The sequence below is a fragment of the Bufo bufo genome, chromosome 8 (assembly GCF_905171765.1).
Source record: "Bufo bufo chromosome 8, aBufBuf1.1, whole genome shotgun sequence".
NCBI classification, from domain to species: Eukaryota; Metazoa; Chordata; class Amphibia; order Anura; family Bufonidae; genus Bufo; species Bufo bufo.
This window is the reverse complement of record NC_053396.1, coordinates 22,559,353-22,583,106: the sequence shown is the minus strand read 5'-3', so window position 1 is coordinate 22,583,106 and position 23,754 is coordinate 22,559,353. Positions and strand designations below refer to the sequence as shown.

The 23,754-nt window shown below is 44.1% G+C and overlaps 1 protein-coding gene across 2 annotated transcripts in view; it reads right to left on the bottom strand.

Moving 5' to 3' along the window:
- LOC121009278 (ficolin-1-like) overlaps nt 1–23,754 on the bottom strand; it is a 255,418-nt gene that overhangs the window by 6,957 nt on the left and 224,707 nt on the right. The window contains exons 1-7 of one of the 2 annotated variants that reach the window (XM_040442285.1): nt 9,700–9,795; nt 9,198–9,311; nt 8,858–8,911; nt 4,138–4,176; nt 2,827–2,954; nt 2,583–2,712; nt 1,793–1,927 (exon numbers count right to left, since the gene is read on the bottom strand). In XM_040442285.1, coding sequence (XP_040298219.1) covers nt 1,793–1,927; nt 2,583–2,712; nt 2,827–2,954; nt 4,138–4,176; nt 8,858–8,911; nt 9,198–9,311; nt 9,700–9,769 — 670 coding nt within the window. In that variant the 5' untranslated portion in view covers nt 9,770–9,795. Of the gene's footprint in view, nt 1–1,792; nt 1,928–2,582; nt 2,713–2,826; nt 2,955–4,137; nt 4,177–8,857; nt 8,912–9,197; nt 9,312–9,699; nt 9,796–23,754 lie in introns of those variants that run through there. The other variant, XM_040442286.1, reaches the window with a different exon arrangement.

Sequence of the window (23,754 nt, the reverse complement as noted above, 5' to 3'; positions counted from 1 at the left end):
TGTACAGAGTAAAGACACCCCCATGCTTCCTTTGGTGTTTAGAAGTCAGAACACTTCAAAGTTAGTCAGTAGTGATTGATTAGTGCAGATCTTGGTTCACTGGTTATACCGAGAGGGAAACTGTTACTTAGGACACCCTACTCATGCGGGCAGGAACCTAGGGTAGCTGTTAAAGGTTTGTCTTTGTATGGCATATGTGTAATACATGCAGCACTTTGTACTTATTTGGGTACCCCAGAGCTGGTTCCTCTCTCTCCTAAGCATAAGCTGAGGGCGGCTTAACTCAAAGTAAGGGGGAATGTAACACCAGAGTTGTGTTACTAAACTCTTTTACCCCGCTACAATCTCCTAAGAGCATTAACTTTGTCATCTAATGTAATCCTACATTATATCCTCACAACTGTGCATTATAAACCATGTTAACTGTATATTGCTGTAATTTCCACGTTTACCAGCAGGTGGCAGCATAGTGTTAGCAAGGACTCAAGTTCAATTTAGTATTTCTAATCTGGAATAGTTCATTCCAGCTTAGCTCCCCCCTCTGTGAGCAGAGTGGGCTGTGCCCATATCCTGCAGCATGGGGAGGGAAGGAAGTTAGGGTGAGTGTAGCCCACCCCCTGCTAGGGGTAGGGTGTGCATGTTAGGAGCTCCCAGAAATAGGGAACCAAGCCAGGATCTTGTCTCGGCTGAGACATTGATCCCCATCCCCAGCCTGAGCCCTGCAGCCTCGGCTGGATGACAAGCAAGCAGACAGCCTCCAGTTACAGGAAGAAAGCATACCCTGTGAAGATAACTGTGAGTAAAATCCAAAAACCCTAGGAGAAGCCATTCCTCCTCAGCTACTCAGTCCCCATACAGCAGAAGATAGAAAGTGTATCTTGCTTGGATGAAAGTTACCCTCAGTAAAGACAAGTTTGAATTGCATCTAAAGGTCTGGATCTCAATTTCTGCAAATTCCTCTATTACTCCTACTAGCACCACACTCAATTTATTGCAAGTGAGCCAGGATCCATGAGTCCAGCCGTACCCAGGTAGGAGACACCGTTGACACCATTACTACTACCATACATAGACATTACACAAATCTGGCATTCCTAGCCTGGGGCTTGAGTTATAACACATTGGAGAGCCCTGTGACAGTACCCTGCACACGCTGCAATTGGCGTCACAAACAAAACAATAGACTATCACCTACACCTGACCCAGCCATTGCATAATTTGGCGTCAGCGTGCATACCCCGGTCCAGCTCACTGCACATCACCACAGGGAAAGTGAAGCATTGCACACTGCCTATTCAAATCAATGGGCTGTCTGTGTCTTGCAGGACAGGACAGGTCCTCCAGAGTGAGAGACACTTTTTGTGATCGCTACCTCTGGAGATGAAGATCCTGAACAGCGGATGTTCAGAATTCCTACTTTCTTTTTTAAGTGAGTACAAATGAGTACCTTGTTGACAAGCAGGCACTGGCAGCCGACCCTATTGCAAGATGGCCATTACTCTGGAAGCGTAGAATGCCAATATTGCAAATTAAAGATGTAAGAGTACCTAACAATTCCTTAATCCAAGGGACAGCATCACAAAGCATTATAGTTTCTCAGTAGACATATCATACATAGCTAACATATGAATACACACTGTTAGGTGTATTCATATTCCTATACAACCTTTGGGGGGTCATCCAGGGCCACCTGTAGAGCTACTGCTCCCATTCAGCTAGCTTATTAGAGGTTATTTTTATATGGAGTTAAACAAACCTCTATGAAGGACATTTTCACCAAATTGCCTCTCACCTGCAGTTCCTTCCTGATAGGCTCCAATTAATAATTTGTATTTCTCAGATTCATCCAATACTTTGAAGCTTGCATACTTGGCGTACACAATTTTGCCTTCAAAATCTTGTAGATCAACACGTAATTCCCATGTTCCTGGAGATAGATGAGAACAGAAGCTTTAGAAGCTGGAAACTAACATAGCTACAAAAACAAGGCTTGAAGAGCCTTTCCCAAACTGAACTCATTCCAACAACATGAAGGAGACCATACCACACTTTAGTCTCAGAGTAAACAATTCTATGCAAACCTAACTGCAGCACAGATCTTATAGGACATCTTCAGAGAGATGGAGCCCTATGTTCAAGCCAGGGCCTTTGTTAAATACCTGGTCTTATGACCAGAACTGACCTGAGAAGTACATATCATGCCTGGGAGTGAGAAGGTGGGGATAGAGATAACTGTTGACAAGCATTAGGCCAATAGCTATCTTATATGTATGGACCACTTCAATTCTACATAGCCATTATGTGTGGTCTAGAAAAGATGGTAGGGATCTCCAGGACAAGGATGTGGATCTGTAAGTCCAACTTTGGGTAAATGCAGTAACCAAAACTCTATCCTAATCTAGTTTTATAAACCAGAGAAGATGATGAGCAGTACTCTCAAATAATGGAGCTCTAGGTCAGCTGGTCCATGACAGGCCAACGACAACTGCTTATAGATCCTTTAACCTTGGATACATAGTAATGGGTCCAGCAGCGAGCAGAAAAAAAATCAATACAGAAATGATCTACAGGTTTCTCATTACCTGTTAAAGTTATTTGATGAATATTTTCATTCCCCAGCCAAAACTCACTTAGCCGACTACCAAAGCCTTTCTTATAAGCATCCCAAGTGCGGAAGAAGTCTACTGACCCATCCCAACGTCTCTGTATTACCTAAAGGCAAGAGAAGACCAGATTAAATAGGAGAGGATATGGTCGCAATGGATCCACATTTTCCAAATAAATTACCTCCTTGTAACTTCCCGTTCACATGTTGTATATACTTACAATCCATCCTCCATCATCTGTGTCCATATCACACAGGACCTTCAGGGGCCGGCTGCCATCTGGGTATATGGTGTACCAGTCACTGAGGACTGCCCCCTGATATCGTATTTCTTTGCAGTTCCTGGCAACTAGGAGACATATAGAAAAATTATTTTAGTCAATTTTGAGTTAATAGAAGGATAGGATTCTCCATTTAGGATTGTCACCTATCCTGAGAAGCAGAAAGCAGATATAAAGAGCATCTTTCATTTCAGAAGACCCTACATTTCTGAGCACACAGACATACCATTGAGTTACATAGTAACATAGTTTATAAGGCCGAAAAAATACATCTGTCCATCCAGTTCAGCCTGTTATCCTGCAAGTTGATCCAGAGGAAGGCAAAAAAAAACTGTTAGGTTGAAGCCAATTTTCCTCACTTTAGGGGGAAAAAAATCCTTCCCGACTCCAATCAGGCATCAGAATAACCCCCTGGATCAACAACCCACCTCATAATCAACAACCCATCTCAATAGAAACTGTGTAGTACTTGATCTCCCCTGTGGTGCTGTTGTAGGGGAACTAAACACTTGCTCCCAGGTCCCCTTACAAATTACAACTGATCACATTGTGTCTTGGCAGCAGAACACCTTGTGGTCAACTTATTGTCAGGGGACCCTTAGTGGAGCAGAGGTTCAGCTCTCACTGAGGATCCATTTTCACGGGCAGATAATCAGCCATAATGAATGTAGATACTATATATAGTAACAGGCCCTTTACATGGGCTAAGAATCCGCTCATTAGCGATTATCTGGTGGTGAAAAGCAGCTGCCGATTACCCAATGAATGAGTGAAATGCTCGTTCTTCAGTTAACTGGATCATTTGTGCAGGCATCTAAACCGTCGTTTGCCGGCAGCAAATTCTGTTTAAATACTGTGAAGGAGATCGCTGCATGTAAATGCATCAATCTCCTCCACTGATGAGCAGGCGATTGCCAGAAAGGAAGATTTCCTTCCTGACAATCTCCTACTGTATTGTCCCGTCTGATGGAACCATAAGTCGCTAATTTTTTTCAATTTGTATATGAGGATGGTCGTAGGTCCTCATATGGTTTGCATATTTGTCAGCAGCACTTCTCATGCTTTAACTGAGGGGATATGCTGCCGACTAGCCATAATTTCTATGTTCACATAAAAGATGTGATCAACAATAAATGAGCGTTGTCTCGTTTGTTGATGATTGATGGACGTGCTTACACAGGGTCATGATAGGGAACGATCACTTGGACGATCATTGCCCCGTGTAATAAAGTCTTTTGACACCTAACTTACCATACACTGGCTCAGTCGCCCCTCTTTCTCCTTTCTCTCCTATAAGGAAAAGATATATATATAAATGTAAAGGAGTATTATTAGAGCAGTTGTCCTTCTCAGCGCTCAGGTAGATGGTAGAACTTATAATCCGACTTCACCAAAAATTCACCAAAAGATCTAAAAATGCAGGCTGGAAAGAAAGATTTTTACATCCTGATATTTTTTGGTCTGCTATAACACAGGACAATAATCATGTGAACGAACCCGAACCTTCATTCCCGATCGGTGGCTATCATGTGAACATCCCTCTGCTATCAGCTGAGAAATGAGCATCTTACATCTTCTATGAGGGCACAAAAATGGTCACAGCACCAAACAGCTAGCAGTATCTCAGCTTCCTGGAACCTTCTTAGAAAGGTGACATGTATCTTGGAATGCAATGGCCGATGGTAAAGATGGCCATAGACATTAGATAAATGTCAGCCAATACTTGCTGATTTCGTCAACCATGTAACATGTATGGTTCTCAATTCTCCCACGCCAGAAGATGTAATGGAAGATGAGGATCAAGCAGATAAAATCAGTCATTTGTTCTCAAGGAGATAAGCCATCACCAGATCTGTCTGACATCAACTTACCCCCTCTCCCAATTCACTACACATGCAGAACTGGCCAAGCTGAGCAGGAATATTTATGAGGGGAACATGGAGATATGTTTTCTGACAGCTAACTCATAGGTATGGCCAGCCTTAGGCAAAGTGCAGTGTCCCCACTACGTATGAAAAAGGGACACTTCAATCTTTTGTATATGTCATTTTATGCCAATGTACCGTATTTTTCGCCCTATAAGACGCACCGGCCCATAAGACGCACCTAGGTTTTTGAGGAGGAAAATAAGAAAAAAAATATTTTTAACCAAAAGGTGTGCTTTTGGTGGGTTTTGAACTAATGGTGGTCTGTGCATGACACTATTATGGGGGATCTGTGGATGACGCACTGTTATGGAGGGGATCTGTGGATGGCACTGTTATGGGGGGGATCTCTGGATGGCACTGTTATGGGGGGGATCTGTGGATGGCACTGTTATGGGGGGATCTGTGAATGGCACTGTTATGGGGGGGTGATCTGTGGATGGCACTGTTATGGAGGGGGATTCTGTGGATGGCCCCTGACAAAACTGACTACGTAACGCAGGGTCGTTCCACCCCGACTCAGTAGCCCATATCCTAAACTCTATGCAGTAAACCTCTGCAGTATGTTCACCCTGTAATAAGTTACGCAATTTAGATTCTGCCATCGAGACCCGATCTGGGTCATCGTAAATCAATCCCAGGGCTCTGAAAAATTCCTCCACCGACCGGAGGGCCAGAGAACCGGGCGGCAGAGAAAAAGCCCAGGATTGCGCATCCCCCTTTAGCAGAGACATGAATATACCAACCCTCTGACTTTCATCACCTGACGAAAATGGACGCAGTCAAAAAAACTATTTGCATGACTCTTTAAAGCGGAAAAAATCATCTGCACCCCCTGTAAATTTCTCAGGAAGAGCGACTTTAGGCTCCCCACCAATTTGACCTGCACCTGATGCCAGAACACTCTGACACCGTGTGACCGAACTATGCAGATCCGCAACCTCTAGGGATAATCCCTGCATGCGGTCAACCAGTGCATTAATTGATGCCATCACAAAACCGTTGAGTAATGGCAGTCACAGTATGGCGGGTTATAATGTCACGGCGGACTGGATCTCAGATATACAGACAACCAAATAAACAAGTGTCTAGGCGAGATGCTGGGGAATGGTCACCTCCTAGCATATCCCTGACTTCTGTCCCTACGCTGCTAAGCCTACATTCAGACCTAGATGGTAGGAATAATGTGTCCTCGTGCCTGGACTGCAAACACCCTAGAATCCCTGAGATGGTGAAAGGGGAGAAGGGGCAGAAGACACACAAACAGCCTAGACCGCAAATAACAAAAACAGAAACCAAACTTATCTGAGCTGGAACAGACAAACCTTCCTTCCTTGGATCCAAGGCCAGACTGAATTCTATACACCCGCACGGCCCTCTGGGAGTGAAGGCAATTTAAGCCAATAACCCCACCCAGAGCACCTGAAGGAAGGCGGATCCAGCATGATTCCAAAACAAAACAAAACAAATGGTTAGACATGTGCTGCCAATCTGACAGACCTCCGCACACCGTCCGAGCAGGGAATGACACTTAAGCTTTGTGGCCCTGGGCTAACCCCAGGAGAAAAGACAAGAGAGAGAGAGATCAAGCCCAAATCAAGCCCAATGACTACTGTCAGAACCGGCCTTTGGGGTGTGCGAGCTGTGCGGCCGCACAGGGCGCCATGGCAACATGGGCGCCCGGCGCCCGACACAGCCACTGGCGGATGCAGGGGGGGGCAACTGGGCAATTGCACCCCCTGATCTGGCGGCGCGGAAGGGGGCGGCGGCGGCGGGGGGGCACAGGGAGATGAACACTTCCATTGTGGAAGCGCTCATCTCCATAGTCATCTGTATCGTCGTCCTCAGGACAGCGATACAGATGGCTGTGCTGAGGCAGGGGAGGGAGAGGCGTGTACCTTTCCCTTCCTCTGATAGGCTGCAGGCACTAGGCCGGCAGCCTATCAGAGGCCGGCGCAGGCGGCGCAATGACGTCATCACGCCGCCTGAGCCGTACAGCGCAGGACACATGCCAGAAGAGGCCTGCATCGCATCGCTGACACTGAGGTAAGTATAAGTGTTTTTTTTTTTATATATATATGCAATACTTTTACTGGCACATTGGGGGGCTGTTATTACTGGCACATGATGGGGGGCTCTTATTACTGGCACATGATGGGGGGGCTCTTATTACTGGCACATGATGGGGGGCCGTTATTACTGGCACATGATGGGGGGCCGTTATTACTGGCACATGATGGGGGGCCGTTATTACTGGCACATGATTGGGGGGGTTGCTCTTGTTACTGGCACATTATTGGGGCACTATAGGGGCATCCACTGAGGCCACAAAAAAGGGGTATTTTATATGGGGGCTCTGTACAGTAGAATTTTATACTGGGACATATTATGGTGGGCACTATGGGGAAGGTAGGAGAGGAGTACTATGGGGTCATCTACGGAGGGCACTAAGAAGGGGTATTTTATACTTGCAAATTAAGGGGGACACTGAGGGCATCTACTGGGGCATTTTATACTGGTACAGTATGGGGGGCACTAGAAGGAAGGGGTATAGGAGCACTATGGGGGCACTGTATAGGGGTATTTTATACTGGCACATTATGGGGGCACTATGGGGACATTAGCTCAACTGGGGGCATTACAAGGGGGTATTTTTTGCACTGTCACATTATAAGGAGAATTATTACTACTGGGGGGGCATTATGGTGGGCTTTATTACTCCCCCAATGGTATGACCCCCTAGTAGCAGCACCACCCTCTCCCTGCTCTGCTATTCCTCTGCTCCTTCTCCAAATCCTTATTATGAAATCTTTCTCATTAGGATTAAACACAACATCAACTCCACCGAGCCCCCGGCCAAAGTGTTGAAGTGGTGTCCGAGATCCCCAAGGGCCAAGCATATATAGCATACACTGTGCCACACAATATACAGTATACCTCTACACTGTGTAGTCTGTTCTATAAGCACCATTGTTTTGTGGCGATGGACAGAAAATAATCTGGAAGAGCCCCTCCCGAGACCAGGCTCTGGATCCGCCACTGGACACAGCTCGCAGTTGGTCTCTTACAGCAGGCCGGCCCGAGATTGTGTGAAAAACTATTTGTTACAAAGATTGTTTTCCTCTTTGTGTATGTTTAGGTGAACCGGGGGGGGGGGGGGGGGTGAGGGAGTGGGGGATTGGCGCCACAAGATTAGCTTGCACAGGGCGCCTGAATACCTAAGGCCAGCCCTGACTACTGTATCCCCTTCATTTTGTAGTGCCACTGTCCTGGAGTCAGAGACTAATGGATTAATGGTATTGAAGCTATCTGTTCAAATAATGGAGCAGAACACTGATGCCTGCCGCTAGGGAGACCGGCCTGTTGGTTGCCAAGTTCTAGTTCAGGAGATCCATAGTACCAAAAGGCTGAAGTTTCAGAGCAAGTTGAGCAAGATACGGAAAGTATGAACCTCTCTATCAGATTGAGTTGGAACCTGCAGTTTACCACTATCCCACCGTACCTGTTGTCTGGAGTTGCAGCTGACCTCCATCTTATGGACCAAGACATTGCTTGCGTTGATGTTATCTACATCAAGGCAAATATTTCAAGTAAAGTTCTTGTTGGTTCAACCACTGCCTCTCTCCTTATTCTACACCATCTCTCAAACGCACCTTACGGTGCTGGCGTCACAAACACCAGGGACCCTGCTGCCAAAACCCATTCCACTCAGGGCACCTCAAACACCATCTGGCGGGATTCCCTGGACAAACAGAAAGTGCCCCGAAGAAACTGGTGTGTCCTTCCCTTCACTGCACGCCGGCCCAGGGAGCCCTGCTAACCGTGAGTAAAACTATTACTACCCCCATCGGCCCACCATGGCCCACATGTTGCCCCTGAGGTCCGGACGCTGGAAAAATCTCAGTAGCCATGGCTCAGTAAATCCTTAAAAGTGGAAGGCACCAGAAAGATGGCATCCTTGCCATTCTTCCAGTTAACCAAAGAATACAAATTTATCTGAATTTCACATTGTAATATATTATTATGTGTAAAAGTTCTTTACTAACCTTTTTCTCCTGGAGGTCCAACTGCTCCTGGTCCCCCCACAGATCCTGTTTGCCCTGGAAAAAAATAGCAATACGATAGACTTACATTCAGCGTGGTACATAGACAATGGGAATCCCACAGCAAAGGTAAATATTAGGCTGCTTGACACCACCACATCCCTGTGCCAGATCTCACCATCCATCACAATGGGGTCAAAACCAAACTGGAGCCCCATAGCAGCCGCATGGACTACCCCTGTGGTACGTGTGCTCACTTATTGTAAATTCATTTTATAGGATGAAACATATGGCGATATTCTATAGTTCCATAAACATCATTAGTTATTATGTTTGTACCAACCTTCTTCTCCCTGAGCCCCAACATCTCCTTTTTGACCTGGAAGGCCAGGATGACCAGGGCAGCCTCGAAGAATCGACAATTTGTCGGTGTCCCCAATCCCTAAAACTTTAACTTCTGTCAATAAAAAAAATTACACACATATAACGAACAGCTAAAATATTACAAGCATGTAATAGACACACAAATGGAAATAAATGAAGACCAAAGGAACAAATACAAGATACATTCATACACAGTATAAGTTCATTTACTGATATTGTGCTGGTTTCTGACTCTATTAATATATGACGTGTGGTTAAGGCTGTGTTCACACAATGTGAATGCATTGCTTTTCTCTTTTTTTCATATTATTTTTTAAATATTGCTGTAAAATGGCTGTGGTATCATAAATCTGTGCTACTGTTGTCTTATTTTTCACAGAATCATAGCAAAAATCACAATGCAATTATAACCTGTGAACACAGCCTAAAGAGTAATGATCAGTTGCTCATGAAGTACTCACCCGGACATGACTGATCACTGCTACAGAGCCCGGACACCATTCCCAGCAGTAGTAGTACTGGCACACGCATGGCGGCTCAAGAAGTTTACACCGGTCTTCCAGAATCAACAAGTACTTTCAAAATAAAGTTATAGCCAATACCCTTCCCTTTTATATATGTCATCTGTCCCCTCCCCCACTGCTTTTCCCAAGGGTGCTGTACTTTCCCAACTATGTCCTTATGAAATATTTCCCAACAGGCTTAATGACTTAATGATCCTCAACTGTTTACTTTACAAACTTAACTCATTCCCTCCAATGATGGGAAGTTAAGTAGAATTTCCTGATCATATACAGGGTACGTCCAGCCAAAGCCTTCTTATGACATGTTTCCACAACGTTGCAGAAGATGCATTTTGAGTAGACTGTCCCTTTAAACTACTTGTCCAGTTAAAATGATACATTTCTCAAACCAGCACCTGGATCTTAATATTTTTATAATGACATCTAATTAGAAATTTAGTATAGCCGCTGTTTGTCATTTTCCTTTTTTCTCCGTCCACCTCACTAACATCTCTGAGGTGGTCACACATGCTCAGTTCCATCCTTCAGCTTCCATCAGCTGTATCTACTGTCAGTGCAGTTTCTAGGTAAAATTTCTCTCAGGGCGAATGTCAAAAAAAACCCCCCCCCCCCCCCCCCCGCCCTCAAAACTGCTCGATGAAATAAGTGTCTCCCCATTGTAAAAAATGTGTCACCACATTGCATGGACGGTCACAGTGACGCACCCAGTGACCCACAGACTTAGGCTCTCACTCACAGCAGGCTTCTTTCTCAGCACTGCTCCGGGCGGTAACAGGCAGGCTCTGCGGGCGGCGGTGCTCACCTCACTATTGTACGTCACGCGGCGCGTGACGTACAGTGAGTGAGCGCCGCCGCCCGCAGAGCCTGCCTGTGGGGGGACATTATTTTTAATAAGGATCACTATGGACATTATTTAGAATGGAGGCTGCTGTGGGTGTCATTATAACTGTATAATGTCTGATAGGCCTAGTCCTGAGTTATATTACCCTGCCCTGTATAATAATGTACCCTGATACCCCTTAGTTATATTACTAAGGGGTATCAGGGATGGGTACATTATTATACAGGGCATGGGCAGGGAGATATAACTCAGCTCAGGACTAGGCCTATCAGACATTATAGTTATAATGACACCCACAGCAGCCTCCATTCTAAATAATGTCCATAGTGATCCTTATTAAACTTAATGTCCCCCACAGTGACAGTGGCCCCCACTTTCATGTCTGCCACAGTGCCCCCCCCCCCCCACACACAGACCATCCACAGTGTCACTGTCCCCATTGTAAAAAAATTGTTTGTTTATTTAATTTAACCACATTGCACCCGAGTCGACTCACCCAGTGACCCACTGTCCCGGATCCTCACAGCAGGCTTCTTTTCAGCAATGTTACCGCTCAGGGCGGGCGGTAACAGGCAGGCAGTGCGGCGCTCACTCACTGTACGTCACGCGCCGCCTAGTGGGAGGAGCAGGCGCGTGACGTCAGTAAGTGCCGCCCGCACGTACCGGAGCTGAGTGACTGGACTCTGTATGTACGGACAGAGGACTCGGCACTCGGGCGCAGGCGAGATATCAGAGGGAGGGAGCCAGGGGGGCGCACGGCACGAGAGTAATAACAGACAGAGAAAAGACAAGAGGGCGCCTCTGCCGGCGCCCCCCGTCTGACAGCGCCCCGGGCGGCCGCCCGGCCCGCCCGCCCCTAGAAACGGCCCTGTCTACTGTTAGAAGCTGTGACAGTTACATTGGACCTGCCTTCTGAGCTGTGATAGGTTGAGTGCTATTGCACAAAGGACATGCCTCCGTCAGGGGTGCACCACCAATGAGGCCAAGTGATCACCTCAGGCAGCACCAGGTAGGGGCAAGAGAGGGGCAGCCGAAGGGCCATGGGCAATGAGCGCATTCGTTGTGACAAAGGGGTTAAGTTAAGAAATTGGGATTGGAGGGGCGCTGTTTCAGTTTTTGTACACCCCTGCTGCCATCGTTATAGGGAGAGAGCTGCAGCTGAAAAGATACTCCAAATAACTCTAGCAGAGCAATGAATGGAGAGATCTTTGGATTCATGTCAGGTACAGGACTGGTTCTAGCTTTGTTAGAAAGAGATTCTCATGATATTCTTATTTTTTTATTTTTTTAACATTAATCATGAGATAGCCCTTTTAGCATGTCTTCTTTAGTGACTACAAGTTCGGACTAGCCCACTTGAGTACCAGAGGATCTTTTGGTGGGCCCATTCTCTCACTATAATGGACCCCTAATAAAACAGGGTCCGTAAGGGCCTGTAAACTCAGAAGGTGGGTCTTCACAATCATTTCCTCTGATGGGCTCAAGGGACTTTATTCCGGCGAGAGACTACATGCCATTATTGCTGTGGTGGACCTGCCCTCCTACTCGGGCTTCAATGCCACATCTAGTGTCTTGAGATGCTCCCTTTGGTGGGTCGTGCTCCACCCTCTCAGATACTGAACCAGACATAATTTATCGGTTTTGCCTGGGGTGTTGCTGACAAGCTATGAGTACATGTTCTGGATTTTAGGTGCAGATCCAGTGTAAATCCTCATCAAATCCGCTGACGTGTAGTGCCGGCCTAATAATACATGACAGTCGGAGTTTGGGGACATGGCGCTCTCCTTATGGGAAGCACTGACATAAAAAATGACTATTATTATAATTTGAATTATAAATGGCACATGGTAGGTGAGGGAGGTTTCTCTGTAGACAGTTGTGATATATGAGGCCCATGATCCCATTTTAAATCAATTGAAGTTTTTGAAACTCATATCAGTAAAGCAGTCAATGAAAATGTAGGAATATAATAGATTTATTGATTTACATACATTTTATATATAGGATATCAGCATTAGTAATGGTGGCATGTGGAGTCATTGGTGGTTAATTGGAGGCCCAGCATTGCTTTTGCACTTGGGCCCAGGATGCCTAAACTTTCCCAGTCCTACCTAGAACCAAATCTATAGGGAGCTATTTACAAGGACTATCTATAGGAAGGGGAAGTCGGTGAGACATTTGCACTGGGTGCTGGGCCACCGCACATTGGTCAGGGTATTTAAATAAAGGCCTAGAGCAGAGAACTTAGTCTTCCCAGGTGAAGGAAAATCTAGCTACAACTATGACCAGCCAATACACGCTGCCTTCTCCAGCCAAACTGAACCCTTCACCCACCAGGCCCGTGCAGTCAGGGTCGTCCACACTGAGCTTTGGCATCCATCAATGCAGTTAGAAAATACAAGAATCTTTGAACAAATATTTGAAAATTCACAAATTGCTGGGACTGTTCCTCCATCTAAACAGGCCTAATCTTCATTTCTGCATGCTTGTACGAGTATTTGTACCCTCTGGCAGTATACCAGTTGATGCCATCTGCATGGGATGTGTGCTCTCCTAGGTGGTAGAGTCCATTAAGGTTTGCCCTGTGACAATCGCTATACCACCAGCCGCCTTTATACAGTGAGGAACAACTGCGCTCATCAATGTCGTTGTCTTCATCTTTAGTGCTAAACATTATGTGGTTTAGATCTCCCATAGAATCTCCTGCAAAATGACAGAGACATATCAAATATCAGAACGGTTTAAAGGAGTTGTCCGGGCTTTTTACTATTGATGACCGATCCTCAGGATATGTCATCAATATCAGAGCGCTGCCTTCTCTTCTCTGTTTTCCTGCTCGCCGCAGCAATTGCAACGGTGAGCAGGTGTAATTGCAACTATGGTGTCCTCATTCACTTCTATGGGATGGCTCCCTCCGATCCACTTGAACAGACGGAACCATCCCATTGAATTGAACGGAGACGCCATAGTTGTAATTACACTTGCTCACCGCTGCAATTGCTGCGGTGAACAGGTAAGCAGAGCCGGCCATATGCACACAACAGTGTGGGGCACTTGTCCTGATACAGACACTTCTTAATTAGCTCCTGAAGATTCCTGGCGAATATGTCACATGGAAACGCGTAGAGCCGATGTCATTTTTCAGGACACGGTCCTCTAGGCAGAGTGTGCATGAGCTGTGAGAGTATACCTCCTAGCTAGATGATACTGACCGCAAGATAGTGGCTGGTTGAGAGGTTTGCCTAAACACTGACGTGTATGAGGGTATGCTTGCTTCCACATACATTGAAATTGAATCACACGGTGTATTGTATCCTGGATGAGTGATGCTACAATCAAACCGTTCCAGACATAGCCGTGTGGTGTGTGTGAGTGCCGTCTATTGATAACAGGACGACTCTAGCACAGTCCTTAGTGTGGAGCACTGGTTGTAATCATAGACCAGACATTTATTGCCCAGTACAGTCAGTTGGCTGATACTACACAGCCCCTCCAGCCAGCAATCAGCTGACACAGCTGCATTGGTCAGCAACAATCTCAGAGGTTCACTCGCGGCACACCTGTGTCCATAAGTAGACTGGACCGTGTCCTGTTGTCCTGCTTGCAGTCTATTAGCAGCACCTTGCTAGCAAGCCAGGCATTTGGTCCAGACTTGTACCTGTGCAGAGGGTTATTCCTCAGTCCCTTTCTTCACTCTTCAAGTCTGGTTGCCTGATGGTCACAGATTGTGGGTGCATTCACACGTCAGTATTTTTACCTTTCCAGATAAACGTTCCTGTTTTTTGCGGATCTGAAAATCTGGATGACATAAGGATGCTTTTAGCATGTCATCCGATTTTTTGACGGATCCATTGACTAGAATGGGATGACGGAACGCAAAATCGGACAAATAGTAGGACAGGGTATATTTTTTTTCCAGGATCCGAATAACGGAACCCACGGAACGGAATCACGGAATCGGAGAGCACCATGAGTGCTCTCCGATTATTTGCGGATTCCATTGAAAATGAATGGATCCGCATAACGTTCCGTTTTTAATCGGAACGGATGCGGAACACCAAAACGGACGTGTGAATGGACCCTGTGACATGTAGGTTTTTGCCCTAGTTTAAACAAAGTACAATAAAGTTTTTCTTTTTTTCTTTTAAGACGTTCATCAGGCTGTGATAATATAAGTATTTAAGAACGTTCACCAGTGTATTTGAATAGTGTGAGACTGCTCTGGTGTAGTAGTCCTGCTAAAATGCATGAAAAAGGGTGTTGTAGGCGTGTCCATGGTATTAAAATCCGAAAAAAGAGTAGAACGATAAATTTAAACACCAAGTACACGGTTCTCATTAATAATCCGCGTGATAAATTGCAAATTCTAACATTAGCGAGACAAATGTATACTGGTAAAACACATTTCTTCTTGGATGCTTTTGAGGACGCTACGCGGGATCCTTATGGCCACCTGCTAGTGGATTTAAGGGCTACTACACCGGAGCAACTTCGTTTCAGGTCGGGGTTCTTACCGACAGCATTGCCGGCTGTGTATATCCAGAAGAGATAAGAATTTTAAAAAGTGAGATTTAGAAGGTTAAGCGCATTCTAGACCATTTACACATCAGCGACAAGATGTCGGAGAGATTACGCCGTAATTGGGCTCTCTTAAAAACGCTTGTAAAAGCGACACCATCTGTCCGAAAATCTATTTTGCGCCATGCGAGCGATGATTTAATAGCAGCCATAGGTGAGATCGCCTTAAACATCCTAAAAGGACGAATTCCGCTAAAGGAACGTCAGAAAAAGATACTAAAGAAGTGGCGTAAAGCCATAAGGCGGCTGTGCGATAAAACAATCCCCATAATGAAAAAGAAGCGCTTAGTGAATCAGACAGGTGGTTTCATAGGACCGCTATTAGGGTTTGCAATTCCATTAATAACGAGTTTGCTTTTTAACAAATAATGGATCATGCGGAGAAAATGTACTTGGTTCCAAAACACGAGCTCAAGAGGATGAGTCAGGTCTTTACACCACCGACCGGTGTAAGGCAGAGCGTGATACAACGCTTGGATGATGAAATTAACGGTATTTTACACAGCTCTGTCTTGCCGGATGATGTGAAAATGAAAAGATACACCGATATAATGCAAAGATACTTGGTTCTAGCCAAACAGGAGACTAAAGAGCTAGCGACTTTAAACCTTGTTAACCAATCTGATCCTGGTCATCAACAACAGCCAAATACACCCGCTGATAAATACGATTCTGTCCTTGAAATTGTAACACATGTCAACCCCCATGTCAACTAGAGAGATTCTGGACGGTTTAAAAACTAACTTGAATGAGTCGTCTGTAAGTGTCGCACCTAATCGCGCTCTCCTGACCACCCCCTCCACACCTATGGGTATAAGACAGGGTAGTCTGTTACCTAAAAGAAGGACATCGCCAATGTTACAATCTTCTTGGTTAAGCTTGTGAATACTGATTATGTGTAGATATTATTAATGTAATGTATATTGTAACCGAGCTAGACGTATTTTTGTATTTATATATGTGTTGTAACATTGCCGCTTTTCTGCAAGTTGTTTATCTGCTCAATAAAGTTTTTAAAACTCAGCGTTTTTTGTTTGTGCTCAATTCGTTTACTGTCAAAAAGGTGCTCGCTGTGCGGGCCTCTAGACATGTCCAAGCACGCATTTACCATAATAATATAATGTGGTCTCCAGACAGGTCCAGGCACGGATCTATCATAAGTTGTGCTTTTTAGACATTTTTAGACATGCCCAGACACGTTTTTACTCTATGTAGAAAAATTAGAATACGTGGTTGTGGATAGCTCACCACCTTTCTCAATGTGGTAAAGGTGCTCTAGTCTGAGACTGATCACCCAATCAGTCAGAGTAAAGTGAAAAAATGTCAATGAGCGACTGGCACTCACTATGTGGGTCACAACAACGGCATTTATTAGCAAGAATTACAGCATAATATTAAAACATCTCTCTGTATACAAGAGTTATAACATAAAATATCCCCGTAAAAAGTATAAAATCAGCAATCCACTGGTCTGTAAGTCCTGGATATAAAACGCAACTTATCTTAATGACTAAATAAAATTCAAATGTCCGCATGTAATATTTGCGAATTTAGGACAATGTTCCTTTAAATCAAAGCAATATGCATCCGGATAATGATTTCTATTCTCGAGTCTGTAATTCAGATCTCGATGTCCACAAAGTCCGCAAAGTGTAGCGTTAGGTGCCTCTTTTCACCGTAGCTTGATTTAGTTAGGTGGTCAAATGCTGTGGAGAGATGTCGCTTACCGGTATCACTCTCGTTCCCCAGCTTTCCACACCACGCTGCCGCACTTGCTTCTGGCGTCCTCGCTCTCTGTTTGTAGATCACATGTTCTTCCAGAGATATCGCGGGACTTAGTAGCTGTGTTCCGGTATCCAAATGCAATAGTGTTCGCAGCAAAAAGAGAAAAATGGAGCGCTCCAAATTTCAAAAGTAATTTAGATGGTCTTGATCATATCCGGATTAATAATCGGGACAGGGATTTAACGCCAGACGCGTTTCGGGGACTTCACTCCCCTTCCTCAGTGGCTGAATCCCTGTTCTACATCACATCCTTTTATATCCCCACAAGTCCATTGTAAACTCTGGACTGGAATATGTATAATACACATTGCGATATTGATGCGTTTTGCATGCGTTTTTTGTGTCATATATGCGTTTTTTCTGTATTTTCATCATCACATTATAATAAATATGGACAGTAAAGGACAAGTTGCTACCAAGTTGCTTTTCAATAATAAATATAAAAATATGTAAAAATATATAAAAAATGTATAAAACCTTAAAAAATCAGCATATAATATATTAGAGGGAAAGGTCATTCACTCCTGAGGTCTTTTTCAATATAGAAAGCTGTTTTTTAAATAACTTAAAATAGCAGAGTCATCATTATAATTTCATTATCATCATTTAAAACTGTATCTTTTCAGACTGGTCTAATGTTGTATAGGTAGATATAGGGAAGTGGGCCTATCACCAAGGGGGGTCACAGCGCCGATAAACGGCCAGACATGTGATCACCCATTGGATGAGAGGCACACCACCCAAACTCATAGAAAGCCAAAAATTTCTAATTCTGCATTTAGACCCACTGGCATCATACTTCCAAAATTGTAAATCTGTTTGGATTCTGCTCTTGACATCCGCTCAATGTGATTCCCACCTCTCCAGTGCTTGCCTATCTTTTCCAGGGCCACAAAAGTCACCCCGGTTGGGTCTTGACCATGGGCCTCTTTGAAGTGCCTTGAGAGTGAGTGTTTCAAGTATCCTTTCTTAATATTAGCAATGTGTTCGGATATTCTCACTCTCAAGGCTCTTTTAGTTCGCCCAATATATTGTCTAGAGCATGGGCACTGGACGAGGTACAAACCGGATTCCAAAAAAGTTGGGACACTATACAAATCGTGAATAAAAACTGAATGCAATGATGTGGAGGTGCCAACTTCTAATATTTTATTCAGAATAGAACATAAATCACGGAACAAAAGTTTAAACTGAGAAAATGTACCATATTAAGGGAAAAATATGTTGAATCAGAATTTCATGGTGTCAACAAATCCCCAAAAAGTTGGGACAAGACCATTTTCACCACTGTGTGGCATCTCCCCTTCTTTTTACAACACTCAACAGACGTCTGGGGATCGAGGAGACCAGTTTCTCAAGTTTAGAAATAGGAATGCTCTCCCATTCTTGTCTAATACAGGCCTCTAACTGTTCAATCGTCTTGGGCCTTCTTTGTTGCACCTTCCTCTTTATGATGCGCCAAATGTTCTCTATAGGTGAAAGATCTGGACTGCAGATGGGCCATTTCAGTACCCGGATCCTTCTCCTACGCAGCCATGATGTTGTGATTGATGCAGAATGTGGTCTGGCATTATCTTGTTGAAAAATGCAGGGTCTTCCCTGAAAGAGATGACATCTGGATGGCTTCTTCTTCGCACTGTAGAGTTTCAGCTGGCAATGGCGGATGGCACGGTGGATTGTGTTCACTGACAATGGTTTCTGGAAGTATTCCTGAGCCCATTCTGTGATTTCCTTTACAGTAGCATTCCTGTTTGTGGTGCAGTGGCCCGGAGATCACGGGCATCCAGTATGGTTTTACGGCCTTGACCCTTACGCACAGAGATTGTTCCAGATTCTCTGAATCTTCGGATGATGTTATGCACAGTTGATGATGATAGATGCAAAGTCTTTGCAATTTTTCGCTGGGTAACACCTTTCTGATATTGCTCCACTATCTTTCTGCGCAACATTGTGGGAATTGGTGATCCTCTACCCATCTTGGCTTCTGAGAGACACTGCCACTCTGAGAAGCTCTTTTTATACCCAATCATGTTGCCAATTGACCTAATTAGTGTTAATTGGTCTTCCAGCTCTTCGTTATGCTCAAATTTACTTTTTCCAGCATCTTATTGCTACTTGTCCCAACTTTTTTGGGATTTGTTGACACCGTGAAAATTGGAATCAACATATTTTTCCTTTAAAATGATACATTTACTCGGATTAAACGTTTGATCTGTCATCTATGTTCTATTACAAATAAAATATTGACATTTGCCATCTCCACATCGTTGCATTCAGTTTTTATTCACAATTTGTTTAGTGTCCCAACTTTTTTGGAATCCGGTTTGTAGATCACACTAACTGTATTACACGTCAGGAACTGTTCTATCTCCCACGTGAAAGAGTTTTGGCTAGAGAGAACCTTCTTTGTGTTTCTTGGGGTTTTCGTTATTTTACAGCAGATACATTGTCCGCATTTGAAAAAACCTTTCAAGTTCATCCACCCTCCAAGGCTTGATGTTTCAATTTGGTTTGTCTTGATGGAAGGGGCCACTTTAATACCCAAATTGGGTGCTTTCGTGTATGTAATTTGTGGTTTTGGTGGTATTAGCCTACCTATAATTTTGTCCTGCAATAGATGATGCCAATGACGTTTGACTATTTCTTCTACTTTCCTCCTTTGTGTTGTGTAGGGGAGAATTATCCTAAATTGGGAGTCTACTTCTTTATTTTGTACTGTTTTCACTGTCAAGAGTGAACTCCTCGGTAGCCTTCTTACTTTTTCTAATGAACCCTCTAGTATATTCCTGGGATATTGTTTCGCCAGGAATTTGTCTCTCAAGCGCATGGCTTCTACTTCGAATTGTGCCCCCTCGGTACAATTCCGTTTTAGCCTACGGAATTGTCCGAAGGGCACATTCAAAAGCCAATTCGGCAAGTGGCAGCTTGAGTGTAAGATAAATGCATTTCTAGCAGAGGGTTTCTGAAAGGTCTTACAAACATATTTTTCCCCTGTTTTTATAATTGACAAATCCAGGAATTCAGTCTCTGCATTCTCAGGGCTTTGAATAAAAACCAAATTAAGGTTATTTATGTTTAGTTCAGATATGAACCTATTTAGACTTTCTTGGTCTCCTTTCCAAATTATAATAACATCGTCTATATAACGTCGCCAGAGCACCAGGTCGCCCCCTCTATGCGGGTCTATGGCCCCCCGTTCCCATTGTGCAAGAAACAGGTTTGCATAGCTGGGGGCAAACCTGGTGCCCATGGCGGTTCCTCTGATCTGTAAATAAAAACCTCCCTCAAAATAAAAATAATTGTGCTGTAAAATATGTTGTATCCCCTATACAACATTAGACCAGTCTGAAAAGATACAGTTTTAAATGATGATAATGAAATTATAATGATGACTCTGCTATTTTAAGTTATTTAAAAACCAGCTTTCTATATTGAAAAAGACCTCAGGAGTGAATGACCTTTCCCTCTAATATATTATATGCAGATTTTTTAAGGTTTTATAAATTTTTTATATATTTTTACATATTTTTATATTTATTATTGAAAAGCAACTTGGTAGCAACTTGTCCTTTACTGTCCATATTTATTATAATGTGATGATGAAAATACAGAAAAAAACGCATGTATGATACAAAAAACGCATGCAAAACGCATCAATATCGCAATATGTATTATACATATTCCAGTCCAAAGTCTACAATGGACTTGTGGGGATATAAAAGGATGTGATGTAGAACAGGGATTCAGCCACTGAGGAAGGGGAGTGAAGTCCCCGAAACGCGTCTGGCGTTAAATCCCTGTCCCGATTATTAATCCGGATATGATCAAGACCATCTAACTTTTGAAATTTGGAGCGCTCCATTTTTCTCTTTTTGCTGCGAACACTATTGCATTTGGATACCGGAACACAGCTACTAAGTCCCGCGATATCTCTGGAAGAACACGTGATCTACAAACAGAGAGCGAGGACGCCAGAAGCAAGTGCGGCAGCGTGGTGTGGAAAGCTGGGGAACGAGAGTGCCGGACACTTGGAGATACCGGTAAGCGACATCTCTCCACAGCATTTGACCACCTAACTAAATCAAGCTACGGTGAAAAGAGGCACCTAACGTTACACTTTGCGGACTTTGTGGACATCGAGATCTGAATTACAGACTCGAGAATAGAAATTATTATCCGGATGCATATTGCTTTGATTTAACGGAAAATTGTCCTAAATTCGCAAATATTACATGCGGACATTTGAATTTTATTTAGTCATTAAGATAAGTTGCGTTTTATATCCAGGACTTACAGACCAGTGGATTGCTGATTTTATACTTTTTAGGGGGATATTTTATGTTTTTTAATATTATGCTGTAATTCTTGCTAATAAATGCCGTTGTTGTGACCCACATAGTGAGTGCCAGTCGCTCATTTACGTTTTTACCCTATGTCGCTGTATGGGCGCTGTACGTGGTATGAGAGGTGTGTCATACACTTGTTTAATAAAGTACATATGGGTCACAACTGAGAGATTGACTAATTCATAATATATTAATACATTTATAAAAGATTGAGGTGTAGGTGAGAAATTGACAAATTCATAATGTTTTAATAAACCCCATAATCATAAAGATATGGGCGGGGTGGAGGTCGCTATCTACCATAATAATATAACGCAGTCTCTAGACATGTCCAGGCATGCATTATTCAGATTTGGGTGGGAGGAGGCGAAGGGGTGGGGGACCTGTCAAGAGGACGAAAGGGGCGTGTTGACGAGAGGGGTTTTGGTAAACAATAAAAGGGGCGTGGTACCTGTCACTTTTTGACGAATAATATAGACGCTTCACTACTTATAGGTTAGCAGAGATCTCTTACCAAAAATCACAGAAAGCAGTTAAATGGCAGGGTTTCATTTAGACCTTGAGGTTTGACTGTTTTTAATCTATAGATCCACTCCGCCTCTTTCTGTAATATTCTTTTATCCAGACCCGAAACACCCGAGGGAAGAGCGGTAACACAAAATCTCAGAGAAGTTGCTTTTCCTTCATGACAATCATGTATGTGTCTTGAAAGCGGAGTGTCTCTTGTATGTCTTATGTCTCCCAGGTGATCCCCAACCATGTAACATGTATCGGGGCTTCTGGATTCTTCCACAACAGCAGATGTCAAGGGACATAAGAATCAGGCAGTGGAAATCAACAATATGATTTTTTCAAGGAGATAAGCCGCTGCCAGGCAGCAACCCCCGCCCCCCATCCTCCATTTATAACATATATACACAGGGCTGAGATGAACAGGCATGTGTTTGAGGGAAACACGGAGATATCCGCAGGATGACAGCTATCTTATGTGTATGGTCAGCTTTGGGCAAAGTCTCAGGGGCTATGACTAGGCTATGACTAGGTAAGTCCTTAAAGGGGTTGTCAGTGTGTTTAATACACTTCGACAAGGTCATCAATATGTGATTAACAGGGGTATGACACCATTAGGATGCCGGATGTTTTTTCAATTTTTCTTCCCTGTCTTCTTGGAGCATGACTTTTTTTTATTTTTCGTTCACATATCCATATGAGGGCTTGATTTTTGCAGGACAGGTTGTACTTTCTAATGCCACCATTTAATATGGCATACCATCAGGGCCGGTGCAAGGATTTTTGCCGCCCTAGGCAAGATAAAAATTGCCGCCCCCCTTATCAGATGATCTGCCCAGATCATGACATCACATATGTTCCACCCCTTTCTCAGCATTTAAATTAAAAGAGAGTTATATGTTGCAATAAAGCCCCCTATTAAGAATGGTGGAGAATAACTACCATAACTTAAGCCATAGCTAAAGAAACAAGCCTGGGGCGAAAAACAATAAGGCCCCCCCCATGACACTTGATGACTTTTACAGAAGAAACTGTATATTGTGGGGCACAGTGTAGGCTATTTGTGTATAACATAAACATATTTCATATGAAAACTTACAATTACTTGGCTTGACCCTTGGGGATCTCGGACACCACTTCCACACTTTGGCCGGGGGGCTCGGCGGAGCTGATGTTGTGTTTTATCCTAATGAGAAAGATTTCATAATAAGGATTTGGAGAAGGGGCAGAGGGATAGCAGAGCAGGGGGAGGCTGGTGCTGCTACTAGGGGGTCATACCATGGGGGAGTAATAAAGCCCACCATAATGCCCCCCCAGTAGAAATAATTCTCCTTATAATGTGACAGTGCAAAAAATACCCCCTTGTAATGCCCCTAGTTGAGCTAATGTCCCCATAGTGCCCCCATAATGTGCCAGTATAAAATACCCCTATATAGTGCCCTCAGTAAATACCCCCATAGTGCTCCTCTCCCCCCTTCCTCCTAGTGCCCCCCATAATGTACGAGTATAAAATGCCCCATATATAGTGCCCCAGTAGATGCCCTCAGTGTCCCCCATAATTGTAAGTATAAAATACCCCTTCTCAGTGCCCCCGTAGATGACCCCATAGTACTCCTCTCCCACCTTCCCCATAGTACCCACCATAATGTGTCCCAGTATAAAATGCCCCTATACAGAGCCCCCATATAAAATAGCCATTCTTTGTGGCCTCAGTAAATGCCCCTATAGTGCCCACCAATAATGTGCCAGTAATAAGTGCCCCCATAGATGTCCCCCAATAATGTGCCAGTAGCCAGAGCCCCCCTATATCATGTGCCAGTAGCCAGAGCCCCCTCTATATCATGTGCCAGTAGCCAGAGCCCCCCCTATCATGGGCCAGTAGCCTGAGCCCCCCCATCAACATGTGCCAGTAGCCATAGGCCCCCCTATCAT